The 16051-nt window shown below is 43.8% G+C and overlaps 3 protein-coding genes and 1 pseudogene across 3 annotated transcripts; all 4 read left to right on the top strand.

The window, feature by feature from the left end:
• The first annotated feature begins 5431 nt into the window (after positions 1–5431).
• LOC6608391 lies at positions 5432–6873 on the top strand (annotated as a pseudogene).
• A 100-nt stretch (positions 6874–6973) lies between these two features.
• On the top strand, positions 6974–8266 carry LOC6608392 (serine protease grass). The gene is made up of 4 exons (XM_002033090.2): positions 6974–7361; positions 7429–7480; positions 7540–7733; positions 7814–8266. Exons 1-4 carry the CDS (start codon positions 7070–7072, stop codon positions 8209–8211), a joined length of 936 nt encoding a protein of 311 aa, XP_002033126.1. The 5' UTR covers positions 6974–7069; the 3' UTR covers positions 8212–8266.
• Positions 8267–8374: 108 nt separating this feature from the next.
• Positions 8375–9528, top strand: LOC6608393 (serine-threonine kinase receptor-associated protein). The gene has a single exon (XM_002033091.2). The coding sequence runs from the start codon at positions 8398–8400 to the stop codon at positions 9364–9366; it is 969 nt and encodes a 322-aa protein (XP_002033127.1). The 5' UTR covers positions 8375–8397; the 3' UTR covers positions 9367–9528.
• A 3573-nt stretch (positions 9529–13101) lies between these two features.
• On the top strand, positions 13102–15948 carry LOC6608394 (cyclin-dependent kinase inhibitor 1). Its single transcript, XM_032714611.1, has 3 exons — positions 13102–13875; positions 13935–14335; positions 15690–15948. Exons 1-3 carry the CDS (start codon positions 13712–13714, stop codon positions 15854–15856), a joined length of 732 nt encoding a protein of 243 aa, XP_032570502.1. The 5' UTR covers positions 13102–13711; the 3' UTR covers positions 15857–15948.
• Positions 15949–16051: the final 103 nt, after the last annotated feature.

Raw genomic sequence — 16051 nt, forward strand, 5'->3', positions numbered from 1 at the left:
ATTTTCCGTTCTACAGCCCACGACCTCTGCACTTTTGAAAAGTAATGCCAAGTCAGTCGGCATAGAGTTATTGATCCGTGCGAGGGCACTGGAGTGTATCTGTCTGGCTATTCCTCGAGTCACATCCTCCCCGGTCCCCGACTTGGTGGATCATCCACGGGGAGAGGACCTAAACCCGATTCTCAAGTGGCTGCCGGTTTGGGCAACCCCTTGAGCGGATTACAAGGGAATTGCATCTGGAGTTACACGAGTGAAATGGCCAGCTGGGTGACTTATTTAAATACATTTTGCTTTTAACTGGCACACCGATCCTTTGTTTTCGGCCTGCCTGCAATCACTCATAATGATTATGGAGGCATTGTCTCTGGTTCCACAACCCTAATGATTCAATTAACAGGCAGCTGAGACCGAAATCCAACTTCAACTGACCAGTTGCAGTTATTTATGTGTCATGTGGGAAAAACAAAAGGGTTTTTGGGCACTGAGAACTTTTCCGAGTCCAAGCCCCTTTGTTTTCACAACTCTGACTCTGGACTGCGTTTTCTGGTCCTGCGGGATGAGAGGAAAATCGGCATTGGTCATCCAAAAAAAGGGTGGCTGTAGTGCCAAGGGAAGCTGCTCGAAATCAGGTAAAATTCATCTGTAAGCTCGAACAAATAAATGTTATTAAAAAATCTGACAAAACTTTAATTTTGTTTGCAGAGATGCTGCTGGTCGGGTTGGAAAACTCGAGGTGAAAGTTCGTTATATGTTTTTGGGTGAAACCAAATTCGATTTTAAGTCTGAGGTTTTCCTAGACTTCAACTTGCTTGCAAATGTTGTCCGTTAAATACATTTCTTATTGCAGTTGCAGTTTCGGATTTCGTGTTACTAATTGCATTTAAAGTGCTAATAATGCAAAGTAAAATGCTGTTATATATTTACCAGTACTTTAAACGAAGTATGTATGTATTTCGAGAATGCTTAGTTTATATTTGATCAATTAAATCGGCACAATGTTAAGTTTAATGAAGTTTCCGTCTCTAATTCGATTTTGCATAGCTCCCAACTGACTCTGATTCGTGTTCAATAATTTATTGTTGAAATGCATCCTTCCCATGACAAATCCTCCATTGTCCTGCTGCTAAAATCAGCCGAAGACGGCATTAGAATCCTATTAACTAGCCGCCGCAAATTCAAATATTTTCACCCAGACAAGGAATGCGCACTCCATACAAAATTAAGTCGACGAACTGAGGGAAGCGACGGGACATTTGTTGGGCAAATCAATTAGTCTCAATGGCCCTCGGAGGCAGGACAATGGCTCTCTGTGCAGAGAAGTGTCCCTTTTTGCGTACTGGGGCATTTCTGGACGGCTTCCTGGCCATAAGGGCGTTAATTATCGGGCAGACGTTTAATGAATGCACCCGGGGAGAAGTCGAGCTCACGTAATTTAAATTTTCTTAAGGAGATTGCGTGTGTTTTGTTTGGTGTTATGACGTCTTGCCGCTGGCTCGTCGCTTAGTTAGAGCTCCGAGTGTGCCCGTCCCCGTCCCTGCGACCCACACCTCCGGCCAGTTTAGTTTCCGCTTCCTGTCTGTGCGATGTCGCATCCTTCGAGCAATTAGTGGAGCGATGGGCACACAGGAAGTCTGATTCGGAGTGCCGGCACTCCGTCGAGGGTGAGCCATAACTTCTGGACTTACACGAATCGTGGATTTAATTTGGCAGTTCCACATCTGTTTTTTTTTTTTTGTACTTTGGCATTAGATCCCAATTTTATGTGGCCATAAAGTGCGATTTTGGCATGCCCATCGAATGATTTTATATCACTTTCGGGCAGCTGGACACTATTAAGACCATTATAAAATCGTTTATGGACCCTGACAATTGATTGATATATAGCACAGGGGGTATGTTCATATATTGAAGCCCAAATCCAATGTCTTATTCAGCCAAAATTCCCACAACGACGCAGGCGCAAAAGTATTAGCTTTCAGCAGCGAAATTACCATATGAATTCGAAAGGATTAGGGTAACCCGAGGAAAGTATCAAATGTCCTGGCTGGCAATTACAAGACTTTACCTAATTACAAAAGATAGTTTCGCCTAAAAGATGAAAACATAAAATGCATGATTGATGCGCTGACAGCAGAGACCAAAAAATAGAAAAAATTATGTTAAAAGAGGAAAAAACTCACAGAAAACTTTCAAGCGATGTCAAACCGAAGTTTTCCCTGCCACCACCTTGGGGAGTGCGGAAAACCCAGCCGCAGCTGCCGAGGAAAACTCTGCGGCCCTCATATGCAAATCAGTCTAACCGTCAGTTCATCATTCTCCTCCTGCAGATCCTGCAATTTGAGTAAGCGAGTGACATAATTCCCGACAGCGTGACCAACTTTGATTGATCTGCAGATCGGCGAAAGTGAAAGCCACGTCCAAAGACGACGGGCATGGCGAATCGGAAAACTGGTACACGGCCACTTTCCTTTTGTCCTCGGCAGGATCTGCCTGCAAAAGTGTCAGAAATTCAGAAATCACTGGGATTGATCACTCGAATTTTAACATGATGTAGAGCGTGGCTTTTGCATAATTTAGTTAGGGCTTACAAGAGTCTTACAAGGGGATTTATGGGAAAGATCCTAAGTTATGGGAAAGTTGGGAGACATATGGTTTTTTGTCACAAAAGAGGTTAGCGTCACCAAATGTTACTAAAGATCTGACAAGGTACAAAAAATAATGTTTATATCATTTGATAGTAAAACTTTAATTATGACTAAGATATTAATTTACATATGCAGTTAGTTTTAATGAAAAGAACGAAATGGGTGCTTCTGGACACAAAGAAAAATTTAGTAAAAATTGTGCTCCTGTATTAAGTATCAATTGCAAAATAGAACTCTTTTATATTTAAAATCGATAATTTAGGTCATGCAATCCATTATTAAGCAGCGACCTTTAAGATAATCCCTCATCTGTTCGCTTCGACCAGCACATTGACCCGGAAAAGCCGATCCGATTTGATTGGAGGATTATGCAAACATTTGCGGGAAAGTGTCATTAGTCAATGGTCCCATATTTGAACTCTGACCACAGAGCAGTGTTAAGTGGACAAAATGCCAGCAGAAAATGCGGAAAAATCACAGTGATTTCTCAGGGAAAACCGCAAGTCGAGACAACCCCTAGAAAGAAGAAAGCAGCATCTGAGCGCAAAGTAGGGAAAGGTGAAAATGCGATACCTAGGAGAACCCCTGCGAGGTCTGCGGAACTACCCGGGGGAATATTTCGCAAGTCGCTTACCCAAAAATGGCATAAACAATCTCATTGTGCGCACTCGAACCAAATGATGTGTGAGATATCAATTGTCAAATCGACAATGGAAAGTGACAGATCGGTATCTGAAACGTTCGTAATAAAATTAGAAGTTTATTGATTTGTCCTGACACTTTGGCAGTGGAGCGGAGTCCGGGATGCGAAAGGAAACTCTCGAGCCTCGAATCTGGGACAGATTGATGTCTGCTCTCGCATTATCAATGGGAGTGTCCTTCCTCCACTCCCAGCGTCCGCGTCCCTCGTCCTTACCCCTTGCTGAGGCTGCTGCTTCTGCTTCGGATGTCCTATAAAAATTATAAGCAATTATATAGCAAGAATTTCCGTTGGCTGGTCATAAAGTAAGGAACTTTACGAGCCCAGTAAATATTTTGATGGCCGAAAATTCGCTAAAAAGTTAATTTCCGTGACTCTTTTTCGCTGATTTCGAAGTATTTTCCGATGCTTGGATTCTGACTCGATTGACAAATGAATCCGAACTTCCTGCTGACCACGCCCAAATGCTGTAGATGCCACTCACTTTCCGTTTTCAAAGCGACCATTAGCTTCATGAGTTGCATTTCCCTCAAAACTCTTCCATGTTTGTACTAATTATTATTAATGTGTTTTCAAATCCAAGTCCAAAAAGGGAAAACACTCAATGATTTGTGTGTTTGTGGGCTTGTTCGGAAAATGCGGGACAGTAGGTTATGAGAACAAACTGTTTTGAGATAGCGATCCTCTGGAGATCAGATGACAATTCAATCTGCGCTTGGAAAGTTAAAAACTAAGTATTTCGAATTGAATTTAAGTAATATAAGTGTTTCTTAGGTATCTCTGTATACATTTAAGGATTTGAATGCGACATTAGCTTACATTCTCTTTTTCTTAGGAAACTTCTTTGTGCACAAACCTAATTAGCATGTGCTTCGACAATGTCCTCGAGCAACTACCACATCACACATTGTCAAGTCAAACTCTCGAGGAAATCCGTTTAATTTCCCTCAACCCCCAGGTCGCAGAACAATTTTCTTGCCCGGGCAGCGGCTCACTGGAAATAATTATTAATCATTTTTAAATATTTTTTATTAATAATTAACACTGTAAGTGCGCAGTTAGCATTTCGAGAAGACAAAGTTCCGAAGACTTTTGTTTCGTAGAGTCCTGTAACAAGCACAAGTTCTGGGAGCAACTAAATCTCGTATTTTTCTCACAGTGCACTGTCTCTTGGGCTGATTCGGAGACACCTTCCTTCGACTCGTGCGAAAGTGAAATCGACTCCGATTGCGGGCGTGCTACGTTAGTCTTGCGGTTGCTCCTGCTCCTGTTTCTACTCCTGTTCCTGCTCCTGCTGCTGGATTTGGGTCCTGCACCCGCACAATTGGATGAGGGACAAAGTCAGAGATTGCCAAAAGGTGTAGGAAGATGCTTCTTATCCGCAGCATTATGTTAGCCTGCTTGTGTATGCACAGGTGTCATCCTACAGGTGAAATGGATCCTCTCGAGGGCAGAGAACTCGTGCCAGGGCGTCTCCATTGTTCGGCCGCATAATGAAAGCAAAACGTTCTGAAATATGAATTGAATCTACTGGAGTGCATTTAATATACATTACGTGCCCCACGTCCTTCGCACCCTGCTAATATCCTGGCGCTCCTTTGCCGACAAAGTTGCGAGTAGTTTGGCATCTTCCGCTGTTTGCCGAAAAAAGTTCGGGTATGCGGGCCATACAATATCCGCTGAAACGTTTAAGTGAGATTAACAAGTGATGACGGATACCGACTTTGGCACAATCAGGATGCCACCCAGGACCTTGGGGCTGTGTGCTTTCTATTAAATTAAAAGTGGCAAAGGAAAAGCGGGGAAGCGACGGGGAAGCTCTTTATTGGGCGCCTCGCGTTTCGGTTTAAGCAGAGTTCTTTGTTACGTGATAAGAAAGCGTTTCGGAAATCCTAAGTAAATATTGCTAAAAATCCAAGTACCAATCCTATTCATTGAACCACAGTAAATGAGTGTACTATATTTCTATACAGTTACTATACCTGCTCTTCTGAGAAATCGAACTGATTACATTCGACGATAAGCATTTTCTATTGATAGTAAATTGCGCTTTATAGTGCACTTTCAGTTTCCCATCTGAGGTCGAATCATGAACAGTCCTCTTGCGATCACTGCCCTAGTTTGGGGCATCCTCTGCCTTACCTGCCCACCTTCAACTGAAGCAGGAAGGGAAGATTGGACACCAGGTCAGCGCCTGGTCTACGAGAACCTGGCACAACAGGATTGCGGTGTCCTATCGAATCAGATTCCCGCCCGAACGATTCGTCTAATGATCACCGGCGGCAGAAAATCGTCGCTAATGTCTCAGCCTTGGATGGCGTTATCTAAGAACGTATTTATGCCAAAATCACATCCCCCAGTTCAAAGTACTCATTTTGCTTGATTTAGTCTTTGTTTTAACCGCCGCGCACTGCTTCAAAATATGTCCCCGATCTAAGGAGTAAGTAAGACTTTTTTTGTTTAGTTCCACAAGTGACTGCACCACCTACGATAACCAACGTGTTTGTGCTCCGCCCGTGGAGGAATTTACCATCGACAAGTGGATTCTTCACGAGGAGTTTAACCTCTTTTATCCCGGGTATGATATTGCCCTGATAAAACTAAACAGGAAAGTGTTCTTTAAAGGTAAGAATGCCAAAGTTAAACACACAAGATGTTAGCAATAGATAATGATATAATGAAAATTTGCTCAGATCACATACGACCCATATGCCTGCCCCTGACGGATGAACTCTTGGAGTTTACCTTACAGATGGCACAAACCTACAAGGCGGTGGGCTGGGGAAAAACGGAGAGTATACGCTTCGCTAACAGTACAATGGAGGTCTATATAAGCACCGAGAAGTGCACCGACGGCAGGGACACTTCGTTCCTCTGCGCCAATGAAGATTATGTGGACGACCATGCTGTTCGGCAAGGCTCGAACCGTACGGTTTGGTGTGGTCAGCACTGGAAGCCAAAATTGCGGAGCTGGTCAGAAGGCCTATTACATGGATGTACCCACCTATGTGCCCTGGATACTTGCCAAGATGGCAGAATTCTCGGATGTCTAGCTCCGTTAACTCAAGATGCGAATACAGCGTAATTCACTGGTGTTGATAGTTTTCGATTCTTTTTGGTCACCCGAAGGTCAGATCTAGTAGCTCACGTTTTTGTGTTGTGCAGATCGGTAGTCGCATCAAGAAATTTCAATAGCAAAATACGAAAATGAAAAAGTCACATTAGGCAGAGTTGTATTGCAAGAATTTTAAAACCAATTACAAAATATGAGCCATGAGATTAAAGTCCTGTATCTGGGACACTCGGGCTGGGTGGTGGAGTAAGCTATTAGTAAGGACTTCGATAATGGGTACTTTCGTCTCAACTTTCTAGCTTTTGTAGTTCCAAGCATCACGACATACATCGGGACGGACAGACGGACGGACAACGAACGGACATGACCAGAGCGTCTCGGCTCTTGATCCGCATGAATAATATATAAACCATATAGTCGGAAACGCATCCTATATCTATCAGGATGCGTTTAAACGAATCGAATATACTTTTTATTCCAAGCGTAACGGTTATAAAAACATAAAACCGTTGTTCTTCTTCTATTCTATAATAATAATACTACTTAATATACTTCCTCTTCTGGGAATACGAACTGATTACAAACGGCGATAAGAATATGCTATAGACAGCAAAGTGCATAGGCTTTCAGTTTCTCATCTGAGCTCGGATCATGAACAGTCCTCTTGCGATCACTGCACTGGTTTGGGGCATTCTCTGCCTTAGCTGCCCACCTTCTTCTGAAGCCGGAAGAGAGGATTGGACACCACGCGAGCTTCTGGTTTACGAACAGTTGACACAACAGGATTGCGGTGTCCTAACGAATCTGATTCCCGCCCAAAGGCTTCGACGGCGGATCACCGGCGGCAGGAGATCGTCTCTGATGTCCCAGCCTTGGATGGCCTTTCTTCACATTTCCGGTGATATGGAGATGTGCCGCTGTGGAGGCGCTCTTATCTCAGAACGTATTTATACTAAAAAAAAACCAAAATCACTTCCCCCAGTTCAAAATACTCATTTTGCTTGATTTAGTCTTTGTTTTGACTGCCGCGCACTGCTTCAAAATGTGTCCCCGATCTAAGGAGTAAGTAAGACTTGTATTATCCTTTCTTGACTATATTTCTGATCCTGGATCTAAAACAGGATTAGAGTGTGGCTGGGAGAGCTTGACATTAATTCCAGAAGAGACTGCACCACCTACAATTATATACAGGTTTGCGCTCCGCCCGTGGAGGAATTTACCATCGACAAGTGGATTCTCCACGAGGAGTTTAACCTCTTTTATCCCGGGTATGATATTGCCCTGATAAAACTAAACAAGAAAGTGGTCTTTAAAGGTAAGAATAGTTAGCCTTACATGCAAATAAGTATGAAAAGATTCAGATTAATATATTCCTTCGAAAATATGTTTCTTTAGATCACATACGTCCCATATGTCTACCCCTGACCGACGAACTCTTGGAGTTTACCATGCAGCTGGGTCAATCCTACATGGCGGTGGGCTGGGGAAGAACGGAAAGTCGCCGCTTTGCCAACAGTACAATGGAGGTCTATATAAACACTGAGAAGTGCACTGACGGCAGGGACACTTCGTTCCTCTGCGCCAATGGAGATTATGTGGACACGTGCACAGGGGATTCCGGTGGACCGCTCATATGGACGACCTTGTTCTTCGGCAAGGCTCGCACCGTACAGTTTGGTGTGGTTAGCACTGGAAGTCAAGACTGCGGAGCTGGTCAAAAGGCCTACTACATGGATGTACCCACCTATGTGCCCTGGATACTTGCCAAGATGGCAGAATTCTCGGATGTTTAAGGAAGTTTGAATAAGTAAAATCCAGATCTTTTAACTAAACGTACTGTGCAATTCACTGGTGTTGGTAATTTCCTATTTTTGTTGGCTATCCAAAGAAATTATTGAATTATTAATCTGTACGCTCTAGTAGTCCATGACTTTGTGTCGTTCAGTTGTATAGCAACTTTTTTAAAATCAATACATAAAATGAGGCATGAAATCGGAGTCCTGTGTCTGGGACATTCGGACTCAGTGGTGGAGTTATCTTTTAACAGGGACTACGATACTGCGTACTTTTTGGCCTCAGCCGGACTGGATGGAGTTGCAGCACTGCGACACGGCGAAACTGGCGACTGTATTACCAACCTAACCAAGCACACGGACAGTGTGTGGTCGGTATCCTTAAGCCACGATGCCAAGATCCTGGCCAGTGGCGGTGCAGACTGCAAAGTGCGAGTCTGGGATGCCCTGCTAGGGAAACAGCTGAAGAAGCTTAGGCATACCAAAACAGTAGCTTGTGTGGACTTGAATCCGAAGGCCACTCGCCTGTTGACCGGCTGCGTCGATCAGGAATCCCCACTCGCCCTCTTCGACATTGAACAATCGGTGAAAGCTCCCCTAATGGAGTTCCATGGCCACAACCGCGGTGTGAGGGATGTGATCTTCTGCTTGGAGGAACACTGCTTCCTCTCCTCTTCATATGATCGCACTGTGCGGATGTGGGACTGCCGGAGCGGCACGAGAACCAACTCTATTTTCCTGCCACACCACGTCAAGTCGATGGAGCTGCACCACAGCGGCGATATAGTGACCATAGCCTATGCCGGCGGAGTGATCTTCCTGAACCCCAAGAGCTTCGAAGTGCTCAAGCATCGGAAGCTGCCCTACAAGGTGACTGCGGCATCGCTGAGTCCGAACAAGGAGATCTACGTGTGCGGCAACAACATGGGCTACTCCTTCAAGTACGACTACGACACAGATGTTAATAGGGGTCTCTACGCATCCCAAAATCCATCCGCGGTGCTAGCACTGAGCTTCAGTCCGGATGGCGAGGTGTGTGCCATTGGATCCCAAGATGGCAGTATCATTCTCTGGCGAATGAAACCGAAACAGACGCCTGTAGTGCGCCACCTCGAAGACGAAGACGATGGGGAGCAGAATGAATCCATCAGTTGAACGCATACCACACAACTGTACACAGTGTTGATTTGAGTTTTCATCTTGGTTCATTTCTTATTTTATTTGTTTCGTTCTGTTGCATCTTTGCCCATGATCAAAATCTGAGAAGGGTCATTGGTTTTCTTTCCCCCTGTTAATAAATTCGTCTTGTGATTGAAAACCCCCAAATGACCGAGCGGTCTACCTGTCTTTTATGGCCATCTGACTATCGGACTCCCTTTTCCAACCTGTTTTGTGGATGATTTTCGAAAGGATTTCGGTTTTCTGTACTTCTCTACGTTAAACGATCGCCGACGCCGATTGCCTCGCTGCTTTATGGCGTTTCTCACCCAATGCAGTCGAGTCATAAATGCGTTTTTTATTATTATTTGAGTTTTGGTCGGGGAGATGGGCACTCCCCAGTCTAAAGTCATCTAATACGCCGAATATGTATCCAACAAAGTGACTGAGGTTTCCTCCTCCTTTATTGGGGTAGTTCTGCGCAAGACAGCCAGATAGGATGTACAAATAGACACCAGGAGATACATCTCTGACTGATCTGCTTTCCTGACCTAAGATACTTCGCGTTTGACAACTTCTTGACTCCGTGCCTCTGTTTGTTTATCTTTCCTTGGGTCCGCGTTCGCTCAAAAGGTTTTCCATAAATATTTATAATTTCTTGGCTGATAAAACGAGTTTCTCGCATCACGCTGAGCCAACAATGAGTATTTTCCAAAACACGTTTTCCACGCGTTTACCAGGAACAGGGAACCGTTTCACACAACCTCCTTGGATGTTTGTCCACCGAGAGACTGTTCTAATAAAATGAGTTGTCATGATAGTTGCTTAAGTTGGTCAGCACAAGTGCCTTTTCCATGATTGATCGCTTGAATGGAAAGTAGCACAGTAGCCGCAGGATCAGCAAAGGATTAGCCTGTACGGTAGCCAGTCCAAATATTTGCATACTTGCCCGACTATTTGCATTCCACTTTAAGGGAAATCCATCAATAACTACCGATCCGACCGCAATTTGTCCGAGCAAAAGATCCAAGATACCAAAAAAGTCATTTATAAATGTCCTGCGCAGAGATTTCGTAATATTAATGATTGGTCATTTGCCAGGAAGAAATGCTTTGTAACACTTGGAGTAGATCGTCTGGGTTGTTTTTGGTGTTTTGATGGGGATCGCTACGATTGTGGTTGAGTTATATAAATGGCTTTGCTGCTCAGATGGTCATTAGTGCAATTAATCCCTGGGTCCTAATTCAAGTTATCCCAAAAAAGTTTCATAATATTAAAAATCAATTAATAGATTTCTGGTTTTTCAGGATCTTAACGTCCTTTTCGGTGTCTACTATGAAAAGTATACATTTCCAATTGGCCCTTTTCTTACCTATTAAAAGTTATTAGTTCTTATGGAGCCACTCCCACAACAAGTTGGGTTGAACCCCTGAAATGTCCTTAGACGTAGCACACCTGCCTAGCAAAATTTCCAAAATTGCGGTCACAGTTCCGTGCGCCGAACAGTTTTTATGGTAATTTTCTTACGGAGCCGAGAATGTTTCAAACAAATATCTTACGCCACTTTCGAGCGTTACTTAGCAGGCCGGTCATGCTCGCTGAGCATTTGCACCCCCACCGGAACACGTGGCGGATCGGACTAGGTTCTTGGCTATGAGTTGCCATATAGAGTGGGATATCTCTGGCCTCCTCCTGGGGTGGAATGGGCCGGCTCGATTGTCCGCTGTGTGCTGAGGCGATAAGACGCGTTGCATTCGAAATGAGTGTAACGTATATTTTATACGAGACCAGGCAGGACTGGGCTTTGTTGAGGTTTTAGTAGATACGAGATAATGTTCTACCGACCGCGCGACCTTTGACTGGGAAACACTGATGATAGCTCCTATCTGCTCGGGGGGACCTTTGAGTGCATTTTAGGGAATTCGGATAAGATCCAAATCGATCCTACCAGCATTTAAGACTCCAATCAAGTGAATACCTTGAGTGCCATCCAATGCCCTCACGTTCCACGACAATCCTTTAGGATCTGCCCTCATAAGCGGTACACTTGAGAACCGCTTTTCCACCTCTTTTCTCCGCCTTTTTTGTTTTTCCGCGTGTGTTGACACAACCCATATAAAGCATACAGTTGCCAGGATATCCTGCCCGGGAGGAAATTACTTAAAGGGATCACGAACTCTTCCCCTTTCGCAAGACTCCTTCTTGAGTTGTTTATGTTTTCAGGCATGACTGCCGCCGAACGCCAGTAGAATTCTCAAATTTGTTATAAAGTGTGTAAATTCACGTTGCTTTTCTTCTTGAGGGAGGGTGTGTCCCATAAACAGAAAACCGAACCACAAGGGATCGGATCTTATGGGAGTGGAAAGGAACGAATTATGGATGGGATGATGCTGCCTAATCGAACGTTCGTCAAACGATCTCTGCCTTTTTTGGGGTGATTGCACTCCGTTTTTTCTTGTTTTTTTTTTTCTCGGGTTTTTGTGTGGAAAGCCAATGGGTTTTCTCATTATTTCGTCGAGTGCAAAGGACAAAGCAAATGATGTCTTTAGTCTACGAATCTGACTTCCAAGGCTTTGTCCCAATTCTTTCCTTCTTATTTAATTGGATTTGTTCAAACAATATAAATCTCGTTTTATTGCCTTTCGTAGTGTAATTTAATTTTTTACGATTTTGCACATGAAAGGAAAAAACTTTTTGAAAATGCAGCACGAAATGAGCAGAAGACTTGCGTTACACAAAGTGAACCATAACGGAAATTTGAAATACCCAGTGCTATGCAAGCACCACAAGGAAATTCGAACTAGACGTGCACAATATTTTTCATATGTATATACATACATACATCGTAGATTCAAATGTATATTTGGTGGACCAGTGCCCCACAATGCAAGCGCGATTTTCCCCTTGGCAACACGAGGAAAGTGAAACGAAGTGGTGCCCCAAATGCCCCCTGCCACGCCCCTTCGACGGCTAAAATCCAGTTTGAGACCAAACAAACCGAAACCAAAACATCGTTTTTTCATATCTTCCCATCGCAATCGCACTAAAAGTACAGCTCCACCGATGCAACAACAACCAAGAAGGCAGCGAACAGAACACACGGATGGAAATGGACAGGGATGGGTAGATGGCGAGCGAGAGAGTGGGAGACATAGGGTGTGAGAGAGAGAGGAATTGGAAGTTATGACGACTTTCTTGATACGCTCTATGACGGAACGTTGAACTGTTTAAACTTATACATCAATTGGTTATTTCAAAAACATTAAAAATAAAACCTGGTAGAATACTATTTACAAATGAAAAATACCTTTACGAGTTTTGAATATTATTTAACAGGAAATAATGAAAATATATTGTACGTATTATTTATTGAACTATATGAGGATTTTAGAAATCAATAATTATATTAGAAAGCTTATAAAATCAAAACTATTAAATTCATATCAGATGCCATAGTTAAATTTTGTTAGGAAACTTTTCTTTTTCTAAGTATTTTTTGGTAAATAAGACTTTAGAACAATTCAAAGAAGTGCATTGCTTTTTCGATATGGTTAACATTAAAAGCGCATTCATTTTCCCCATCTCTTTCGCTCCTGCTGCTTTCACGATCTTTTCGAATTCGAGGGTTGCTGCAGAGAGAGAGAGAGAGAGCGAGAACCGCTCTGCATTTCCAGTTGGCAACGCCTCTGGTGGTTGTTTGACGTTTGCTTTTGCCCAGTGTTTTATTTATCTTTTATTCGTTTCTCCGAGTTCGTCGAGAGAGGTTTGCTCTGATCGGTAGCGCTATATTTAAAACCCTAGTGCGCAGTGCGCTCATATCCAAAAAGGTTAATAAACATCGTTGTAACAACGACTGCAAGTTGTAAAGACAAACATAATACAAAAGTGCTGCAGCTAACTCATACAAAAACTACAACGAGAGGCGGAAACGTTTCGTTTTGTGAGGGGACTTGCAGTGTAGTGTGTTCAAATCACCATTCAAACACAGTGACCAAGTGCTATTGGATCAAGGCATTTGTTTATAATTATTTTATAAACAATTGCAGCGTGAAATTTCACTTTTGAAGGCAACAAGACGTAAAATAAGCTGCAGCACAACGCACACAACGGACACTCGCTCTGAACACATACACACACGCTCTCGTGTGGAGACCGTGATTTGTATTCGTGTGGAGACTGCCTCTCTCTCTTTTGGGGCTGTCCGAACACAAAGTTTTGGCGCCAAAAGTTTGACAGTTCGCTTTGGCGTGTAATTCGCAAACAAGTGGCAAGAAAAGTGCGTCTCAAAACAGAGTAGAAAACACTAGGGGATCGCAAAATATATATTGACTAGTAAATCAACATGGTCAGCGCCCGTGTCCTGAATCCTGTGATGATCAGTGAGTTCTGCAAGATGAGCACCAGTCCGGCGGTGAGTCGCAATCTGGCCTGCGGTCGTCAGTTGAATCGCATAAAGCGTGACCTCTTCGGTAGCTCCAAATCCGCTGAGGGTACAGCCAACAAAACGTAAGTTTCTATAATAACAGTTGGATTATGACCAATAGCTAATAAAATATCATTTTTAGACCCTTTAATTCCGAACTGGAGCGCCATCAGGAACGGGCCACGCAAAAATGGGGCTTTGACTTCCGCGCCGGTTGCCCTTTAGCCGAAAAATCACCCTACATTTGGGAGCGCGTCAGCTTCCAGGAGTCGAGCTTCGCCCCAGAGATGTACACCCTAACCCGGGCCGCCCACGTACGTCCTTCCGCGGATGCAAGTCCTAGCGACATGGACATTTTGGTCAACGAGCGCTCAGAACGGGAGAACTTTGGCTCCAATCTGGTCAATTCCTCGCTAGAGTCAAACACGGATAATGAATCCTGCTACGACTCCCAGGACGAGTCGCTGACCATGCGGTTTAGCTCCTCCAGCACGACAAACACATCCTCCATAGTCCTGCGCAAGAGACAACCAAAAATCACAGGTGAGTTTCGGGGTTGTTCTACACCACCACTACACCATTTTGATCAGCAAAGCTTGACGGTTCCCAGGGTCAGGCTTCATTTCACTTCGATAGACGTTACAAAGTGTTTTCCCATAGCTTTCCGTTTATTCCCTGTTTATTTTCGGTTCTCAGGAGGAAGTTGAGGGTGTTTTTTTTAAATGATCAATACTTCAGGCTTGTTTTGTAATCGGACTGATACGATATTATTTTTCAAAATTATGTTTGTAGAGTCCCAAAAGAATATTATCTAAATTGCAGAATATAGTAGCTTCGTGCTACTATTGCAAACTCGTTTTGCAAACTCGGTGAAACGATTTTCGTCAATGATTTTATGCCAAACCAATATTTTGTGCAATACTAAACTCCACAAGGGGTTGTTTGATTGGTTTTAAGTCTACTCCTTCACATTTATTGTTTATATTCACTTCCCAGGAAGAAAAGAACCTTTTAGTTGTGGTCGTTTTTCGTAAAACTTAGACCCAAATTATAGCAATTAGCCAATGCTTTGTGGTAGATTTATTTGCGTCCAGAAGGGTTAGTCAAAGCTGACTGCAGCTGTTCCAGCTCCTCATCTCCCTAAACTGAATGATTCTCTTCTGATCCTCCACAACGCGGGGGTTGGTTTTCAGATCGATAGCATGCGGGCTGGCTGGCTGCATCTATAAATTCCAACAGCTGTGACTCCGCTTTGTCTATGGCCTGACCTCATTATAGAAAACGGGAGAGGGGTCTGGGGATCGGCTTTCAATGCACCACCATCCAGAGTCCGTGGCCTTATCAAACCTCCCTTTGATTGCTTTGTACTCAGCGTTTTTTATAAATGCCACTCGCACATGCATGTGTAATTATAATCGTAAAAAATTGTGTCTGTTCGGAGCATTATAAATGCACCCGCATCGGGTGGTCAGTAGGGAAGCCTTTAAATCCCCTAAAGCCTCAACTCACTTTACTTAAAGTGTACTTTTGCTGCTTTGGCCAGTAAGCTAGAGTTCATAATTTATGCAGCTATGCAGCACCACCACTCTTGCTTTCACCGGACTACCTGAAAACCGGCTAAAGACCGACTGTCTGGCTGCCGTCTGGCATTTATTTGCTACCCCTGTGCGGATCTGCAACCCTCTGGTAGGGAAGTGCTGCCGTCCACGTGCCATAATCTGGGAATCTACCCGAAACCGAAATCAAAATGTGCAAAAACAGAAAAACAGGCGGCGCCTGCTGTATAGGGATCAATGACTTGTGAACAGGGGCAACCGGAAATGCAGCAGCTGACTTTGATTTGGCAATTCCACCTAACACGTATTAATAACACTCGTTTTTCTTCCTTTGTTTGCAGAGTTCATGAAGGAGCGTAAGCGTCTGGCCCAGGCACCCAAGAAACTATCGCCCGCAAAGCGACTGCGCACCAGTTCTCCCAGTTCGTCCGCCACTTCCAGCTCCAGCGGTGGATTTGGGTTGGGGGCACACTTTGGGGCGATGGTGAAGCGGCCGCGCCACAACTAATGCTCCAGATTCGCTGGCCAACCCACCGAATTGTAATTTGTAATTTTATTTTTTACAAGCCACTGCGATTGTGTAGTATTTCCTAATTTTTTATTACGAACCTTTTTATGCAGTGCAAGGGCGACAGTTGCGAATATTAATCGTTAGTCTTCAACTACTCGTAACCAGTAATTAGTTGTAAGTCAACCAGTAAGC

Source organism: Drosophila sechellia, chromosome 2R (assembly GCF_004382195.2).
Source record: "Drosophila sechellia strain sech25 chromosome 2R, ASM438219v1, whole genome shotgun sequence".
NCBI lineage: Eukaryota > Metazoa > Arthropoda > Insecta > Diptera > Drosophilidae > Drosophila > Drosophila sechellia.

Excerpts from the sequence above, each read along its gene's own strand:
- LOC6608392 (XM_002033090.2), top strand. The coding sequence starts at position 7,070 with ATGAACAGTCCTCTTGCGATCACTGCACTGGTTTGGGGCATTCTCTGC. Across the intron at positions 7,362-7,428 it reads AGGCGCTCTTATCTCAGAAC|TCTTTGTTTTGACTGCCGCG; the intron begins GTATTTATACTA and ends TGCTTGATTTAG. Across the intron at positions 7,734-7,813 it reads CAAGAAAGTGGTCTTTAAAG|ATCACATACGTCCCATATGT; the intron begins GTAAGAATAGTT and ends ATGTTTCTTTAG.
- LOC6608393 (XM_002033091.2), top strand. The coding sequence starts at position 8,398 with ATGAGGCATGAAATCGGAGTCCTGTGTCTGGGACATTCGGACTCAGTG.
- LOC6608394 (XM_032714611.1), top strand. The coding sequence starts at position 13,712 with ATGGTCAGCGCCCGTGTCCTGAATCCTGTGATGATCAGTGAGTTCTGC. Across the intron at positions 13,876-13,934 it reads GAGGGTACAGCCAACAAAAC|ACCCTTTAATTCCGAACTGG; the intron begins GTAAGTTTCTAT and ends TATCATTTTTAG. Across the intron at positions 14,336-15,689 it reads GAGACAACCAAAAATCACAG|AGTTCATGAAGGAGCGTAAG; the intron begins GTGAGTTTCGGG and ends CTTTGTTTGCAG.